The sequence below is a fragment of the Ambystoma mexicanum genome, chromosome 10 (genome assembly GCF_040938575.1).
Source record: "Ambystoma mexicanum isolate Mex_15411 chromosome 10, UKY_AmexF1_1, whole genome shotgun sequence".
Taxonomy (NCBI): domain Eukaryota; kingdom Metazoa; phylum Chordata; class Amphibia; order Caudata; family Ambystomatidae; genus Ambystoma; species Ambystoma mexicanum.
The window spans coordinates 676,878,195-676,897,577 of NC_090932.1; the positions used below are offsets into that span (position 1 = coordinate 676,878,195).

The 19,383-nt window shown below is 41.6% G+C and overlaps 1 protein-coding gene across 2 annotated transcripts in view; it reads left to right on the top strand.

Annotated features, from left to right (window-relative positions):
• PCOLCE2 (procollagen C-endopeptidase enhancer 2) overlaps positions 1 to 19,383 on the top strand; it is a 636,371-nt gene that overhangs the window by 403,431 nt on the left and 213,557 nt on the right. For both annotated transcript variants that reach the window (XM_069618265.1, XM_069618264.1), the window contains exon 5: positions 14,963 to 15,099. In XM_069618265.1, the coding sequence (XP_069474366.1) occupies positions 14,963 to 15,099 (137 nt within the window). The remainder of the gene's footprint in view (positions 1 to 14,962; positions 15,100 to 19,383) is intronic.

Genomic DNA, 19,383 nt, shown 5'->3' on the forward strand with positions numbered 1-19,383 from the left:
TGCAGTTGAAAAAATCAACATAGAGTGAACAGTTCTCCAAACAACATAACATCACACGGTTTAATGAAACCAACCGTACAGGCTTATAGGATATATTTACAAACACATGGGGTCACATAGTTTGACACAACAGTCGTGTAAGTAACGCAAACTCAATCAAAATACATAGTTTGTTATGGTGATTCATATACTTCAGTATAAAACAACACAATTAGACAAAGTAAGCAACAACAGAAAAAAAAGGGGTTCGTGAATTGACAATTGGTAGTGGACAGTGACAATGCACTGTTGTTCGGGGTGCGTCTACACCAAGGTTTTTCGGCCGTTTAGGTGGACCAATTATGTCCCAGCATATGTACGGCCTTCATCAGGACGAAGTGCTGCACGAGGTGGAATAGGTGCTGTGGATAATTATTTCCTCTGGCACGAATTTCTAGTATTACGCCAGGCGTGGGAAGGATCTTAGTGTAATCCTCACTTGTGAGGATCTTGGAGTGGGATGGACTCTGATTTTAAATATGCGGTCCTCGCGCGGAAACCTTTGTGCATGAATCACGAATAGCGGGCCAGTGGAGAGCGCTGTAGAAATGTGCTGACACACTCCGGGGCTCGAAAGGGGCCTGGCGGCATAGCGTTAGTACTATGTGATTAAACCATGTGATGTTATGTTGTTTGGAGAACTGTTCACTCTATGTTGATTTTTTCAACTGCATAGATAAACAAACTATTATTTTCTCCAAACAACAAAAAAAAGTGAGTTTCTTTCTTTTTCTCCTTTAATGCAGAGGGTAATAAGGGGTGAAACAGTGTGTTTTCATTAGAGCACTCTTCTTTGTACCTATTCAATTGTAATTTTTGTCTTCATCTCTATTAGGCATGAGTAGTGGCCCAATCTGGCTCGAGAGTCTGTCTCACAGAATAAGCTTCTTCAAAGAGCTTAGAGTAGGGGGGGGCTCAGCAGGGCTCGCAGCGGGGCTTTGTCATTTTGTGTTGCCCCACTGTATACAATAGGATGTAAACATTGCTGGCCTGGTGGTCAGTCCCTCATTGCTTGACACCTCTGAAGGCGCGTCGACAGACACAATTGAACGGGTCAACGGAGAAAAACATACATTACCACCAACTGGGTTTAAATGAGAAAAACACTCTTCAATTAATGATGGTCATTCCCCCTTCGTTGTTTCAAAATTGTTCATTGCAAGTTAGAACAATCACATATCAATGTCTGTTTTAAGAAATAACACAGAAAAGACAATATTATATTGACAAAACAAAGTGCATTGCAGCAAATGTAATACCAAAAGGACTTTTTGGCTGAAATATACACAATCTGTTAAATGGATAACCTGGTGCGGGTGGAGGTTGGTGGCATGATCTTCATAATTATTTGGTTTTGCACATTCAATGTGATGGTCTGTCTTAATTGAACAGACAAAGCTTACTGTGTCTGCTACCGGCTGGTGCACGGAAAGCTTATGGAGAGACACTCTGAGTCAAATGGTTGTCATTCTATAGCCTGTTGGGCAATATAACAGATTCAATCTGTGAAGAGATAACTCTGTATAAGTATCTAGAAGTCGAGGGACTATGTACACCTCTATTTCGATACCATACAATTGTTTAAGTTGCTTAGCTCTATTTTAAGGAGATGCAATGGGACAGGTTCAGTTACGGTAAGCTTTGTCTGTTCAATTAAGACAGACCATCAAAAGCATTGTGTAAAACCAAATAATGATGAAGATCATGCCACCAACCTCTAGTGCCCCCACCTTGACCATGCTTCATTTATTTTGACAGCACACACAGAATATCTAGACACCCCAACCATCCTGTCCTGATGAAGGCCCCACAAGAAAGGCTCATACATGAACCCCAGAAGTGCCGAAACACTGTGGTATAGACTTTGACTTTTAGAGTCCCAATTTTGTAAAAATACGCATTGTGTATTTTGTTGTAAATGTTGTTGAAATGTACTTGCCTCTTATGTTTCACTTGTTTATTTGTCTTGACCCCTGTCTTGATGTAGCTTGACAGTAGGATATCCATTTAACAGATTGTGTATATTTCAGCCAAAAAGTCCTTTTGGTATTACATTTGCTGCAATTCACTTTGTTTTGTCAATATAATATTGTCTTCTCTCTGTGTTATGTCTTAAAACAGACATTGAAATGTGATTGTTCTAAACTGCAATGAAAAATATTGAAACAACAAAGGGGGAATGACCATCATTAATTGAAGAGTGTTTTTTCTTATTTACACCCAGTTGGTGGTAATGTATGTTTTTCTCTGTTGACCCGTTCAATTGTGTCTGTCGACAGTTTAGCCCAGCTGGGCAGAATAGGGTCTTGACCAGGAGCCCTTTCATATTGACCTCTGAAGGCTTTCAATGTTTGATCCATGGATGATAGCTTGAAGGGTGTGTGGGTGGCCATCAGGGACATTACATCTTCTTTCTCATGTTCTCTAAATATCGAATTTTCCAGTTGAAATTCTAATGGCTCATAGAGCTGTGGCAGGGCATATTTGATTCCCAAATTGAAACTTCCTCTGTTCAGCTCTAGAATGCCTAATTCATAGCCTTGGGGTGTTCACTCACTGGATTTCATTATGTTGGTACTCCTTTCATAGGCTTTGCCACGGTTTCCTATTAATCATAGTTTATCTGTCATGGTACAGATAGACAGTGCTTCATTATTGCAGGTCTTTAGCTGGTACACACTGCTGCTCTTCTTCCATTTGTTTCCTGTTGGATTTTGAAACACTAAAGAGTGATACTGGAAAAGTGTTTAATTAATTATTGCCACCGGCAAATGATGTATGCAGTTTCCGAACCATTCTTTTTTCAGGCTGCCTTGCGGCTACAAAAGGGGAAAAACCATTTGCAAATGAGTCTTGGTCCCATACCAAAAAAGGGAGTCCAGCTGAACTAAAGGTCACATCCCTTCTACAAGAGAACACAAGCAACGGCAGACATGTTTAAGTCTTGTCAGCCTTCATCAGTGAGCTGAAGCTTAAGACTCTAAGCCCAGCAACCTCTGGAGCCATGTCTGAGCATCCTCCTGCCACTTAGGGCATCTTTGCAAATCCACAGAGTGGTGGCTGGCAAAGCTTAGATTTCATCATACCCCCTATAAATTGCTGTGAGCAGCTTTCAAAGCCATCCCTTTTTCCTTTTTGAACCGGCTATGCTATTTTCCGAAGTGAAAATGCATAAGTAAATCAGGCGTGGTCCCGTCCCAAATGATAGTCATTTTCCAAAGTGATCTTTATAGGCATAAACATACCTTTTTCTGAAGCAAACATTTTTGATGTGGCTGGTTACTAAGGATCCAGCCAACAATTATCAGCAATCCATTTATTATTCTTAATCAGTAGCACAGATTTTTTGATTTTTTCCAGAAACCAACACGTTAAATATACTCATCTCCTCAGGAGCATTATTGTACCGTAAAGATAGGGCCATGGCCTACAATTTCTTTTGCAGAGATATATCGCGTCTTAGGGAAAGAAAAGTGGATCTTTGCAGAGGATTTTCATGTAAATTGACATAGCAGACGCATGTTTCAATCTAACTCTCACTAAGAAAACCTTAGTATTGGACCCTGGTGACGAGAATAAGGCAATACATTAATCACACAGTGTTCCAGAGATTCATGGATTTGATTATGTTTTGATATTTTAAAGCAGTTCATGATTGTATCCTTAGATCTACTCATCTTTTGTATTGGAGCATCCGAGGCATTTTGGTGATCTTGTGGAGCATCCCTTTAAGAAGGGCTATTTGAAAAAGCCAGAAAAGCATTGACAGTATTCTTCTGCAGACCACTTTTGACAAGCTCAGTTTTGTAATCCCCGCTTTCGCATTCCGGGGACGTCCCCTGCCACACCCGCCCGACAAAAGCGGTCCATCCTGATAAAGCCACTTGCGCTATGATGAGTCTTGATGGTTGAAACATGTGCATGTCGACATTAGACATTATTGAATGTAGTTGTTTTTTGGAAAAGGCCCTCTTCTTGCATGCGTTTAAAAGTAAGAACATTTTGTTTAGGCCCATCCCAAGCATTATATTCCCACCTTACATTGACCCCACATGTTGATATCTTGTTTTTCTGCGTTAGGGAATGTTGTACATATTGCTATGTGAACTCCAAATTGAATTTAGTGGGTGCAATTAACAGATTCCAGAACTTCTCTTTGTTGCATTTTAGGAATGATTTGAGTTCGGGACATATTCACAATCGAGAGTGCCATTTCTCTCGAGACCTCCACTTTGAAAATCATGCATATTTACTTTGTGGGTACAAGATCAATTCTCTGTCCTCTCACCGCTCACTCAGACTCATTTTTCTTCCCAGAGGTTTGAGGATGTTCTGATTAATAGATGTGAGCATAGTTCAATATCTATCAGCACTCCTCACAATTGGTGTGAGTCTGCGCTTAACAAGTACGAATCTCAGCAGGACCCAACCAGCCATTTATCCTTCCCAGTATGAATACCTGAGTACCATTAAATAGGGTAATAATGACGCCTTTTGGTATAGCACTGATTAAATGGTAGGCTAAGAAGGAAGTTTTTAAAAAAAAATGTTTTTAATTAAAATGTTTTGTTTGATTTTACAAACTTTTCATTTAGAATACTCTCTCAGTTTCATTTTTTAAACAATTCATTTGTTTCGGTCCCTTACGACTCTTTTGTAATCTCAATCCAGAATTTAATCACTGTAATAATAAGCCACTGATCGTTTCCTTGTAGAAGATTAGCCCATCTTTCTTCGGTCGTCTTTGCTTTTTTAGAGATTAAAAAAGAATCTCTGAATAGTTCTCTTTTTTCTTTCAGCGCAGGACACACCATGATCAGATGGAATAAAGTTTCTGTTGTTTGCACTTCTTTGCAAAATCTACAATCCGGGGAAACAGTATCAGTTTTGTCTATCATTGCTCGATAGTCTCTGGTTGGTAATATGTTTAGCCGAAATCTTAGAAACAAATCACAAATCATTCTGTCCGGAAATTGACTTAGATAGTGAGGTCGTTCATTTAGAGCTCTTACCTCATATCGCATTTAAGATAACGTTTGTAAGTTGTTTGGATCTCTACAGTTTTTATCCAATCGCTGTTTTTTTGTTTTCGTTTCGCCTGCTGAGGTCTCTTTGTCAACATTTCTTCTGATATTTCTTCAAGTTGCATTTTTCTTTTTATTGTCGATTACGAAAGAGCTGCCGTTTGAAGAGCTTGTTCTTTTATTTTTAGTATTTCTAATGATGGAATCTTGTCATCCGAAATTATTTTTCTATACAGGTCCATCTGCTTCCATAAAACTATAGAGTCGATAGACTGTAAACCCAGTTCAAATCGGATCCTTGCAATGGGAAACAATTTTGGGAGAGCTAGTGTTTTCCTCCAATATAGCCCTTCTAGATAAGACCAATTGATAGCCTTCTGGTTGATTAAAGTTTCGCTGGCATAGGTTATTATTGGAACTATCTTTTGCCTGTATAATAGGGTTGTAGCCTTTACTGAATATGTTCCGTATTTTAAGTGAAAAAACCTTCCTTGTCTAGCCAGGGATCTTGCCTTTCCTTCGATATGTTCTTACCATTCTTTTTCGTTGTTTGAGGGATTAATCAGAGCACCCAGATATTTTATTGTCTTTGTTGCAGATATTTCTTGGTTTTCAAGCAGAATTTTTATGGGATGTTGGGTTTTCCGGTTCTGAGTAAAAAGTTTCATAACCTTTGTTTTGCACGTGTTAATTTGCAGGTCATTTGTACACATGTACACTTGTGCTTTATCCAAGGTTTCTTGTAGGCCTTTTGTGGTTTTGTCTAATATGATGATATTGTCAGCATAGATTAGTGTTTGGATTGATTCACTATTAATCTTCGGAGAATTTGCTTTAGGATTTTGTATTTGTTCCTCAAAATCGTTGGTATACAAGTTATATAAACAAGCGGCTAAAGGACATCCTTGTTTCAACCCATTCCAAGTAGGAATGGATTGTGTGACCATACCATCATTTATTAGGCGAACTCGAACAGATGTGTTTGAGTATAATTGAATTATTGGATTTAGGATGCAAGTAGGGCAACCCCATGCTGTTAGTTTCCCCAAGAGCTTATGTCTGTTTACGGAGTCAAACACCATTTTCAAGTCTATGAAAAGGGCATACACTTGTTGGTTTCTTATGATTGCTTCCGCTTTTATCATATTCAGTAGCAATAGGTTTACATTGGTTCCAATCTTTGTCACAAAACCTGTTTGTGTTTTTGCTTGTTTTTCGTTATTTGCTGCCCAGTTGTTCAGTTGTTTTTGTAGGTAGCTTGCAAAAAGTTTTCCCAGCGGATCTAGAAGGGATATTGTCTATAATTACTTGGATTCTTTCAGTCTCCTGTCTTGTAAATAGGGATCAGAATCGCAACTGTCCAGGTGTAAGGGATTTCTTTTCTTTTTTCTATGAGATGCAATAGATGAAAGAAGAATTTTGCCCATTCTTCCAGTGTTGCTTTAAGAATTGCATTTGATAGCCCATCCGGGCCTGGTGCTCGGGATGGATTCAGGGCTTTGATTTTGTTTGGTATGTCATCCACATCCCAATTGAAATTCCAAATACACTTATCGTTTTCTGTAGTTTTTGGCAAGTTTGCTGTTTTGGTATCATACACTTCCAGGAAATGCTTAACCCACATGTGAGACTCCACTTCTTGTATCAAAGTTTGTTGGTTTGAATTGTCATTCATCATTGACCACAGATTTCTCGTATTTTTGTTTTGTAGAGCCCTCAAAATTGCTTCAGAATCGTGTTGTTTCATCATAGCCTTGTTTGCTTTTAGAAAATTAGAATATTTTTGTTTTTCTTTTTTTATTTGGTTTTCAAAGTCAGGTTCTTTCTTTTTTTTTCAATTGCTGTAGTCTCTTTTGATGATCTTGTTTTTTTTGCTTGATTTCTGGATTATATTGATGGCCATGAGAAGTCTTAGCGTTATTCATAGATTTTACTTGAGGTTGTTTGTATTTTTCTAGAATCCATCCATAGTTCAACTTTTCCTGGTCTTTCAGGGGGGCTTCTTGAAATGTAGAAAGTAATTGAGGGACTTGATGGCTTCAGATTCTTAACTTATTCAGCCCATTCGATACTTCAAGTTCTGGTAAGTTTATTTGCTCAGCGATAGTTTTTTGAGCACTCCATGAAATTGAGATTTGATGGTGGTCGCTTGCACAGTGTGGTATGTTGTTGGTTGCAATTATTCATTTCTGTAATTATTGAAGTGGAGGTTTTACATGTCCAGGTCGAATATGGTAATCCCTTAGCGTTCGTGGGTTGCTCGGCTAAAGAGATATTACAAATTCTTATTTCCTTCATCCATTTCATTGCACGAGTTGACATTTCTTGAGTATATTTATTGCCTTCTTTATTAAATAGATGGATGTTGAAATCACCTGCTATGATGAATTTATTTCCACTGTTGGATCGCGGGATGTAGTCAATTTCCTCACATATGGAGTCTATTAATTTGTTGTCACTGATCGCAGTAGGGTTCCAATAAATGTTAAAGATTGAAATACATCTATTCTCCAAACACTGTGTCACACTGTTGTCGTTATATGCTGAATTATAGGCTGGCATACTGATAGTAATGTATTGAGACCAAGAATTGATGTTCTTTCTTGCTATTATTGACCACATATCATTGATTTTCATTAGGATTAACATTCCTGATGCCGGTCTGCCTATACTCGAGGGTATTGTGGGATTCAACCAGGTTATGTATCCATCGCAAAGGACCTCTTCGGTCAGCCAAAGTTCTTGTAGCCAGATTATTTCTGATTCTGCTAGAGTTATAGAAGGGCTTTCCAGAAGATGTTTATAACCCCTTGTGTTCCATGATGTTAAGGATATTTTGTTTGTGTCAGTTGTTTTGTCCTTTGATTGTTATAGGTATGTTTTCCTAGGTCCTCGGTTTTGATTATCTCTTTCAGCATCGTTTTTTTGGTTGGAAGTACGTATGTGGTCGCTCCAATTTTTATTTCCTTTTGTCTCATTCCTTTTGTTGTTATTTTTATTTTGGTCAAGTAATGCAATGTTCCTAGATTTTTTTTCAGCCATCATTCTGGTTACAAAGATTTCTTCTGCTTTAAATCCAAGTTTCTTAAGTTGATGGTTTGCCGCTAGAACTCGCTGCATGATTTCTTCTGTATAGAAATCAATGTGAGCTTCTTCCATGTGATTCTTGTTCGGGAAGATGATTACTTCAATGTCGTCCGTTCCAATTTCTCTAAGTTGCGGGATAGCTTTAAGTAAGCGTAGAGTGTTAGATCTATTGAGCATCACCGGCGCTTCTGTAGTTGGCGTCAATTGAAACAATGCTAGTCTATGAGCATGCGTAGTACTCAAGGGATTCTGAAACATAGGTCTCGTAATAGGAGGACTTCCACAAGACATCGGTCTGCCACTTTTTTTTGCACTCTTCTGCCTTTCTGCGGATAACCATGTTTCATCATTTAATACCAATGAGTATATGAGGGATATGTTATTCAGTTGTTCGTCCGAGTCTTGGGTGTTTGTTGAAGTAACCAAAGATGTACCGTAGCAATCATCAATAACAATCAATGCCTCATCTTGAGAGTTTATGGTGAATGAATTGTCTTCCGAGGAATCCTCAATTGTCAGAGTCTCTGGTGCTGGGACCTGACTTGTTGTCAAATTTGTAGCGTCATAGTTGATTTCAGCTATCAGCACGTCCAATGGTTCTAATAATACTTGTTTAGCAAATTGTGGTGTTGATTTCGGAATTTTTTACTATAACCGGATTAGAATTTAGAACTTTTTGCACTATGTGCTTGGCTGCACTGCGTTGATTAGTTGGCTGTGGTTTGTCGCCTAGTGATTTTTGCACACTTTGAATTTTTCTCAGGAACGCGCGAGATCCCATTTGCGATTTCTTAATCGCTTTTTTGTGAGTTGCTTTGTTCAGAGTATCTTGTCCTGCCGTTCCTCGTTTGGAAAGGTCAAATATATCGAATGGTGTGCACATTGGTGGTTCATTAGTGCCTTGAATTATCGGCAGTAAGGGATTATTTGTATCAATCATAAAAGGTTGCATTTCATACTGTGTTGTCTGGTCGATGTTAGTACTGTTGGCGTAACTTTTTCCCTCAGTTTGAGTTTCTTGCGTTGTTGCTTGTAGTTGAGGTGTCATATGTGATTGTTTTTTCGCTTTTTCATCTATTCATTTTTTTTTGTTATGGTTGACACTGTTTCCATTAAATTTTGTTTATCTATGTGGTCCACTCTTGCCATGTCCGCTAACCGTGATTGCCATGTCCTAGACATTTCTGCCTCATATTTCATTCGCTCTTATATGGCGTTTGTGAATGATTCGAACTGAGTTTGTTTCGCTATGATCATCGCTAAAAGCGTTGCTTGATCTTTTGTAGCGTCAACCATGGATTCCTGAATTTTCAGAAATGGAATCATTGCAGTTGATAGTACTGCAATCAAGGGGCCTCATTACACGGATGGCGGTTGACCAAGGTGCTATTAGCACCTTGGTCCATGCCGGTAAAATATCGGCACCGCCTTGGTGGAAAGGGCAATTACCGCCCTATTCCAAGGTTGGTGGGGCGGTAATTCCCCCTTCCCCCATTGCCCTTCCCCATTCCCATTTTTGCCCCATAGGGCATAATGGGAATGGGGAAGGTGCTAACTACGGCACCGCAAATTGCGGTACCGTAAGTAGCTCCCTGGTCCCTTTGCGGGTTGGTTTTTAATGCCTGCAAAAAGCAGGCGTTAAATTCCCCAACCCGCAAAGGGACCTCGTATTAAGGCGGTAAGGGTTTACCGGTACCAGTAAAATACCGGTACCGGTAAACCCTTAGCGCCTACTGTGTAATGAGGCCCAAGGTATTTTACAAATCTAACATCGTGGTAGGTAATCTCAGTGGATATTTAGGCAAGTCCCTCGTCAGGTCGGAGTGAGTACTTATGGATAAAGATTCAGGGGTCTCCGTTCTTTGGTTCGTTACATGGTTATTTGATTTTTCCATGCATGTTTTTGCTGTTATATAACTTTGTTTGTGAACTATCGGCGTAAAAGTGTTTATTTGATTAGTAAGGGCAGTTGGACGGACTCCATTGAATACTTCATGTCTTTTCTCTTTAGAGTCCATTATTGCATCTATCTCAGTAATGTCAAGCGACAGCCGTGCTATCCTGATAGGTAGAGACTGCATATTATTGTCACAGATGGAGTTGGTTGGACGGTATGTTGACTGCCAATGTTGTTTGCAATCCTTGCTCTCTCCTGCAATGATGGTGTAAAACAGGAGTCTTCAGATCTTGTTTTTTGTAATTTATTGCTTTTAACATTTCCTTGGCTTGATGACACTGTAACTGATACAGTATCAGCATCTGGTAACTTCTCTTGGGTTGCAGTTTCAGTTGGTAGTATGCTTGTCAGTTCTATAGTACTTCCGACTGTAGAATGTATCTGGTCATCCATGTTATCATCCGTAGAAACCGGTGTCTTTAGTGTTAGTTCACAAATGTTATCTTTTGTCTCTTTTTTCTGTGCAATATTCACTTTATTTTTAACTGATCTAGCCTTCTCTTCCATAAGTGAAGTGATTGACAGAGGTTTGATATTGACGTGTGTTGTAACTCTATTCCTCAAAGCTACAGATTCTTCTAGTTTCTCTTAAAGTTTTGTACGAGGTTTTACAATATCCATCTTTAACTAGTAGTGGTAGTGGTTGAGCAGACAATTGCGATTTCTAGCAATTTAATAAATAGGTTTTAGGTTTAAACACTTACCAGACGTTCACGCCGACTCCAGCCGTAAACAGCAGTTAACAGTGCGCCCTTTCCTCCACGCGGGCTTCATGCCGCAAGGGTCACGCTTTTATGCTTAAATGGACTGATCAGGGGGCGTGTCTTCCAGATGGCACGTGACACGAGTCACATGAGGATGCAAATGAGTCGGCTCTCGCGTCCCGCTCTCCTCAACTGCTGTCAGCTGATTGACACTGATAGACTTACGCGACTCGGAGCGGTAACAGCAATTCAGTCTCAGAAGGTCACAGAAGGTAAGTTAAGGAGCCCAGCCGAACAGCAGTTAACAGCGCGCCCTTTCCTCCACGCGAGCTTCACAAGAAGGAAGTGTACACTGATGGAAGGAAATTGTTGATAAGTGCCGGGATCTGAATTGGTCCTCATAATAGGTAAGTTTAATGGCAAGTACAGCATCCAAGTAATCATCAAACATGCTGAGCATACATTTTTGTTCAATATAATTTGTTTGTTACCTGTATTGTCACTGCAATCATCTTGGTGGCTTAAATCCAAATAATAAGTGCTCTTGAGCAAGTTGTTGGTGTAGCGCGTACATATTTTGATAAAATACGGGTTGTGTTAAGGAGTGAAGTAGCAGTTATATTTTCAGTCCCTTCGAAGCAAGATTTTGTGAAGAAGCATGGGCTATAGTTCTGAGGTCAGACCTTGTTGGTACCTAGTTAAAAACTACCATTTAAAGCACTTAGATTTTGCCATGTTACTGTGCATGCAAAGAAACCTCTCCAATCCTAGAGTTAGTTTGAAGGCCACTTGGATTGCCATCTCTAGTGGAGAATGTGAGTTATTGCTCATTTTTGCCAAGAGTGAGTCTTCCCATCATTTACATATAGAGTTATTTACACCAGGACTGTGGTGCTCTAGTCACAGATTATATCATTACCTAGTCATTTTCTGAGGGGGGTTACAGTGATAATGGTGATAGTGAACCGTTTGTCCAAGTTGGCTATTTTGAGGCATTGGAGGAGCCTCTTACCAGATTTCAACTGGCCCAAGGGTTTTTTGTTTTTTAAGTCAATGGTCTTTATTGGAACCTCATTTTAATGAATGGCAGTTGCTCTATACATTTGGAAGCACTGTTTGTAAGACTTTGCGTGTAGAGACTGTTCCCTTTCCTCTGTCTACCATCCTCAAACTAATGGCAGACAGAGGGGAAGAATCAGTCTCTGGTCAATTATTTCTGTTGCTTTGAAAATGCTACTCTTCAAACTGTAGGGTTGTCCTTGCCTCAACAGAATTTGCCTATAGTGATTTGGTACAGTTAGCAACCCATTTTATGGCATGCATTTGCTATTTTTCCACACATTGCACAGTGCGGTTCCTACTTCATATTCTTTTTCATGGAGCAATTTCAGCACAGCAGATTTGCAATTTGGTTGCTTCCATTATGTGGCTGAAAGGAGAGCTGATCAGTTGTCAAGTATAGCAGCAGGGTATTCTGTGGGGGGCAATGTTTGGTACTCCTCATGGCTCCTTCGAGCTCCATCCTTACCAGTGTCATTAGGTCCTCAGTTTTCATATGTTGGTGGTTGAGTGCAGTATTATCAACCCAAAAGTACTAAGCCCTGGTTTGGCCTTTAATGGCAAGGACGATCCTATTGTTCATGTATCGCCAGTGAAACCTTTGCCCTGTGATTTCTTTGTTTGGGACTTAGTTCTCCTGCCATTGAGATTTTACAGGAAGGCCGTAAGGAGTATGAAGTTGCCTATATTTGTGATGCTCACATTTCTCAGAGTTATATTTGATATCTAGGACCAACATCTTCAAAGCAGTTAAGGCCAAATGCCTCTGAGTGACTTTGGGCCCCTCTTTCTAGTACAAGGATATGCTCTCTTATAGCTACTTAACTTTGAAGACAGTCTGTAACGTAAAACCTTTCCTCTCCCTCACCAATCTAGGGCCAGTAATCCACGTACTCAATACCACGAAATTAAAGTATTGCAACACCACCTTGGAAGAAGAAAACACCTCTTCTATCAAAGCTCCTACACATTTTTCAGACTTCTACTGCAAGACAGATCACCAACATCAAATGCTTTGCTCCTATACAACATATCCTCCAATCACCTCCCTATTAGAGGGAAATGAAAATTAAAATCTCTAGTTCTCACCCACAAAGTCCTACATAGAAACACCGCAAATTATATGTCTAACTTGATCTCCTCACACAAATCTCCTCTGGTTGTTGAACAGAAATATGCTGGACTACCCCTACATGTTCTCCACAATGGGTGGCAGAAGATTTGCAGGCCAAGGTGCACTTTTCTGAAACTCTTTCCTTGGGCACCTCTGAGACATCACTGACTTGTACTACTTTTAATGCAGTCAGACTTTGCTGTTTCCCTGAGTGTACTAAGACTCTCCTTTCACTACCATGCTTACCATCTTGCCAGGCAACTTGAGGCTTCATTGCAACAAGGTGCACCATAAATAAATCTCAACTTAAAATAAATAAATAAAATGGAAATACTACACTGGAAGTGAAAAATCATAGGTACCCACTTCGTTTGGTCTTTCCCCATATTGATTGGTTGCTTTTATTAACAGTTGGCAAATAAGCCTTGGATTCTAGGGGACAGAGAAGGGGGGCTTTTACTGTAAAGTACAGTAGCATGGCAGTAGGTCTTGTGAGGCGACCAGGGTTTTGGCGGTCAGTGTTACATGGTTGGGTGTCTGGGTCAGCTGTAGTCCTGGTGCACCAGGTGTAATATCACCACAGGATATAGGACCAGAGCAGTGGAGTTTGGTTTCTGAAGGTGGTGGCATCATTGGCCATGTTCCTTATTGCCAGTTGTTAGAGTGTAGGAGGACTTTAAAATTACAGATTGCCTGCCATAGTATTGCTCTCATTTCCGGTGTGGGTGTTGGATATTCATTATTGTAGGCTTCTTTTCCAAAGTGGTCATTGATCTGCCCTGGTCTCTGCTCATTATTGGATGGGAATTGATTCCTAAACACTGCTCTCTTTTGTTCTCAATGTTGCTGCACTGCCAGTGGGTGACATCCTAATGTGCTTCAGGCCAGCTAGGAGATGTTTCAATGGCAGGAGATTCTTCCCCTTTTCTGAGACTTTCCTATGATGGTCCACTATCCAACCCTGTATGCCTAGGACTCAGGGACTGCAGGGAAAAAGGCATCCATTTTTATTTCGATGTTTGGAAGCATCTAATTGGATCCATCCAGAGCCTGACCCTGACATACAGAGGCCTCAGAATGCAGGAACAAGTATCTTTATTGTACTGCCCAGACATAGCATCAAACCTCGTCAATTGCCCCCAGAGATAGATGGTATGTCCAATCATTTCAAGGAATGCACTAACACTTCCAAGAAACCTCTTGGTGCTGATTGAGTTCAGTGAGGAGGTGAACGTCTGAGATTGTATTGAAGAGACAAGTGTCAGATATTCCCCTTTAAAGGAAACAGCCGGAATATGGCTCTGATACAGAGATCTAATGGTTGCTATTTTTACTACTGTGTCATGTTACATGAGAATGCCCACCACTCCACCCGCGGCAGACACTGCTACCAAAACTGAATCACCTGGACCCATGAGGTATTCACAAGCATTAAAGCCTCTGAATGCCCATAACATTATATAGGATATCATTAGGTCTCCCAGGAAAAAGTGAGAGTGTCTCAGTAAGAATCTGCATATCAAGACCTCTGCCCGGGCATTGATTCTGGGGTTGGAAGCCCTGCAGAGGGATATAGTACAGATACGAAATATTTGTAGAGTGAAATTGTTCCACAGCACATTAGAGTCGGTGTTATTGTCCATGTTTCTATTCATCCTAACATTGACAAGAAGCAACTGCAGACCAATCGCAAAGGGTGTCTATGCAGCACCATGCACCAGGCCCAGCAACCCAGAAGCAAATGTTGCCTTGTTGATATGGTGCTCTGTTCTACATACATGTTTTGTTTTCAAATGCAAATGTTGGTGATTTGACTTCATGGTGGGATGCTCTGATTTAAAAGTAGCTTCTTAATTTAAAAGAAAGCAACTTGTTCCGATCTCAGGGAATCTGTAGACAGTCAGTAAGTTGCACAACCTTGTCCTAAAGACAAATTTAACAGAAACTCTCTGAGACACTTGTGCTTTTTTTGTTGCAGGTGATTGAGGTACAGTTTGAGAAGTTTGATGTGGAAAGAGATAACTACTGCAGATACGATTATGTGGCAGTGTTTAATGGTGGGGAAATCAATGATGCCAAACGAATTGGGAAATTCTGTGGGGACAGCCCACCAGCGTGAGTAGCTTTCTTTCATTCATGCAGCCTGATACGTTTACACCTTTCTTTCCCAATGTGATATGATTTATATGATAGAATTGGTTATTTATAATGCGCTTAACACCCAGAGGTTTCTAAGTGCGGTCCCCAGGATCGAACCTGTGTTGCTCCTTGTCGTCTTGCTTCAAAGGCGAGACCATTGCCCCTGAGCTATCCTCCCGAGATCCTGCCACAGAAACATTCACTGCCAACCACACGACTACTACAAAGCCATAGGTTCAAATGCCACCATTTTAAATATTCAGTGATTGTATTGGCGTGATATGCCCTGTTTTATAAATCAATTGTGAAGCTCTGTTTTCCAATTTGTTTTCTCCAGATACGCACTTGCACGCATGCAAGCCCACAAACACATGCATGGGGCAAGCCTTGAAGTCTTGTTAGAAGATGGGTCCCACTCTGGAGCGGGTTTGGGCATGTAGACTTTTACATCGTGAAAATGCAAGCCCACAAACACATGCAAGGGGCAAATCTTGAAGTCTTTTTAGAAGATGGGTCCCACTCTGGAGCGGATGCGTGGGGCAAGCCTTGAAGTCTTTTTAGAAGATGGGTCCCACTCTGGAGCGGGTTTGGGCATGTAGACTTTTACATCGTGAGCATGCAAGCCCACAAACAGATTCGTGGGGCAAGCCTTGAAGTCTTGTTAGAAGATGGGTCCCACTCTGGAGCGGGTTTGGGCATGTAGTCTTTTACATCGTGAGCATGCAAGCCCACAAACACATGCGTGGGGCCCTCCTTGAAGTCTTGTTAGAAGATGGGTCCCACTCTGGAGCAGGTTTGGGCATGTAGACTTTTACATCGTGAGCATGCAAGCCCACAAACACATGCGTGGGGCAAGCCTTGAAGTCTTGTTAGAAGATGGGTCCCACGCTGGAGCGGGTTTGGGCATGTAGACTTCTACATCGTGAGCATGCAAGCCCACAAACACATGCGCAGGGTCTTTGAAGTCTTGTTAGAAGATGGGTGCCACTCTGGAGCGGGTTTGGGTGTGTAGACTTTTACATTGTGAGCATGCAAGCCCACAAACACATGTAAGGGGCAAGCCTTGAAGTCTTGTTAGAAGATGGGTGCCACTCTGGAGCGTGTCTGGGGGTGTAGACTTTTACATTGTGAGCATGCAAGCCCACAAACACATGCGCTGGGTCTTTGAAGTCTTGTTAGAAGATGGGTCCCACTCTGGAGCGGATTTGGGTGTGTAGACTTTTACATTGTGAGCATGCAAGCCCACAAACACATGCGTGGGGTCTTTGAAGTCTTGTTAGAAGATGGGTGCCACTCTGGAGCGGGTTTGGGCGTGTAGACTTTTACATCGTGAGCATGCAAGCCCACAAACACATGCGTGGGGCCCTCCTTGAAGTCTTGTTAGAAGATGGGTCCCACTCTGGAGCGGGTTTGGGCATGTAGATGTTTACATCGTGAGCATGCAAGCCCACAAACACATGCGTGGGGCAAGCCTTGAAGTCTTGTTAGAAGATGGGTCCCACTGTGGAGCGGGTTTGGGCATGTAGACTTTTACATCGTGAGCATGCAAGCCCACAAACACATGCGCAGGATCTTTGAAGTCTTGTTAGAAGATGGGTGCCACTCTGGAGCGGGTTTGGGTGTGTAGACTTTTACATTGTGAGCATGCAAGCCCACAAACACATGCAAGGGGCAAGCCTTGAAGTCTTGTTAGAAGATGGGTCCCACTCTGGAGCGGGTTTGGGCATGTAAACTTTTACATCGTGAGCATGCAAGCCCACAAACACATGCGCAGGGTCTTTGAAGTCTTGTTAGAAGATGGGTGCCACTCTGGAGCGGATTTGGGTGTGTAGACTTTTACATTGTGAGCATGCAAGCCCACAAACACATGCGCGGGTTCTTTGAAGTCTTTTTAGGAGATGGGTCCCACTCTGGAGCGGATTTGGGTGTGCAGACTTTTACATTGTGAGCATGCAAGCCCACAAACACATGCGTGGGGCAAGCCTTGAAGTCTTGTTAGAAGATGGGTCCCACTCTGGAGCGGGTTTGGGCTTGTAGACTTTTACATCGTGAGCATGCAAGCCCACAAACACATGCGCAGGGTCTTTGAAGTCTTGTTAGAAGATGGGTGCCACTCTGGAGCGGGTTTGGGTGTGTAGACTTTTACATTGTGAGCATGCAAGCCCACAAACACATGCAAGGGGCAAGCCTTGAAGTCTTGTTAGAAGATGGGTGCCACTCTGGAGCGTGTCTGGGGGTGTAGACTTTTACATTGTGAGCATGCAAGCCCACAAACACATGCGCGGGGTCTTTGAAGTCTTTTTAGGAGATGGGTCCCACTCTGGAGCGGATTTGGGTGTGTAGACTTTTACATCGTGAGCATGCAGGCCCACAAACACATGCGCGGGGTCTTTGAAGTCTTTTTAGGAGATGGGTCCCACTCTGGAGCGGATTTGGGTGTGTAGACTTTTACATTGTGAGCATGCAAGCCCACAAACACATGCGCGGGGTCTTTGAAGTCTTGGTAGAAGATGGGTGCCACTCTGGAGCGGGTTTGAGAGTGTAGACCTTTACATCGTGAGGTACATGCACCTTGATCTACTTGGAGTTCTGGCCCTGGAACACATAAGTGAGTGCCTGATGTCACACATGATTCAGTGACCCGATGACCAAAAAAAGGGCACTTAATCGTGAGAAACTACAAGACCTTTAAAGCTGCAAAGAGGCATTATTAACCAAATTCTTTAAAGATTCGACCATTCCTACATATATAATCTGCTGATAAACAGTTTCATATCCCTCTTGAACAGGCTTCCAGGCATAACTCACGAGTGTAATTGTGTATGCCACGCCCCTGCAACATACTCCCTGGAGAAGTATCAGCTCACACAATGATGCCTTCACTGAGACCTCTAACTAAGATCCAGCTCCGTTATCCAAAGCAGGTTCACATTTGAGGATGAGCACTCAATCTAGAGGCAGAATGCTTTCCCTGGAGATGGACTCAGCTGTTTAATTTCTGCCTGTGTTCTTAAAACCACGGTATTTCTTGTAGAACCACTTTACACAATACAGCAAAATTGACTGAGAATTGCCTTTTGAATTTATTTATAAGCATCTCATTTCGTACATTTACCGTTTTTTTCATACGAGGTCCTTCCAAGTTCCTGTCTAAACCTTGCAGGACCCAGTAGACATAACCCAAGAGAGTCCCATAACGAGGAGACAATTTCTCTTTTATCATTTTTGAAAAATATCCTGGAGAGCCGGGGAACTTCACAGAGACAGGTCTGTGTGAGGGCACCACACAGCAGTGCTCATGTTCCAGGCAACTTTCATCTTGTGCAAGAAGGATGCCCTCTTGCCGGATCTGGATGAGTACAGATTCATAGCCCGGGTCCTTCTTAAAAGGAAGACCAGGGCTAAAGTCGAGGGTACACGTGGGTGGACAGAGTCCACCCACTTTCTTCAGAGGGTGGACTCAGTCCCCCCAGCTAAAATGAGAAACATTGAAAGTCTTCCATGAATTTATGCCGACCTCAGCAATGGAACCACAGTCGCCAGGTAGGCCAGCCGGACACTTCACCACTGCACTATATAACCGGATGAAAAGTAACAAACAACTAAAGGTGAAATGTCTGCATGTTCCAGGGAAAACATTTGTATTGGTTCTTGGAGTTTATTACATGTACACCTTTTAACATATTCAAAAACACCATTAGAAGAAAATATCCTTTCTTGGTTTTGTGTGTGTGTTTATTTTATGAAAAGAAAATGCCATTCGTCCTGTGCAATTTGGGTGGTTATACAAAGCCAATTTAAATAAATGTGCATATTTCATCTTGATATGCTAATTTCTGATGATGTCACATCCCATTTCGTTTGTTGATGAGTCCCCACACTTATATGTTTAGGACTTGACCCCTGGGAAAGATCTAACATTTACTGGAGCATGGTCCTGCATGCAGGAGGGAAATGTTATCCATCATTGCCATTTCATATATTAATCATGGAATGCTACAGGAGTCTGTAAAATATGTATCATGTGTATCATGTTATGTTACATTAGCTTATGCTGTGTTATGAAATGGTATGTTGTATCGATGGAACTTATAAAGCAGAGACTTTGCCCACCAAAGAGCGCTCTTGGCTTGACCACCTGAACATAACCAACGATTTCAGTGGTGAGACAGGGCAATTTAATGTTCTTGATGTTCAGGAGGAGGCTGCTTCTAGGGCGGGATTTAGTCTGTCCTCACTGAAGGTGCACATGGGGTCAAG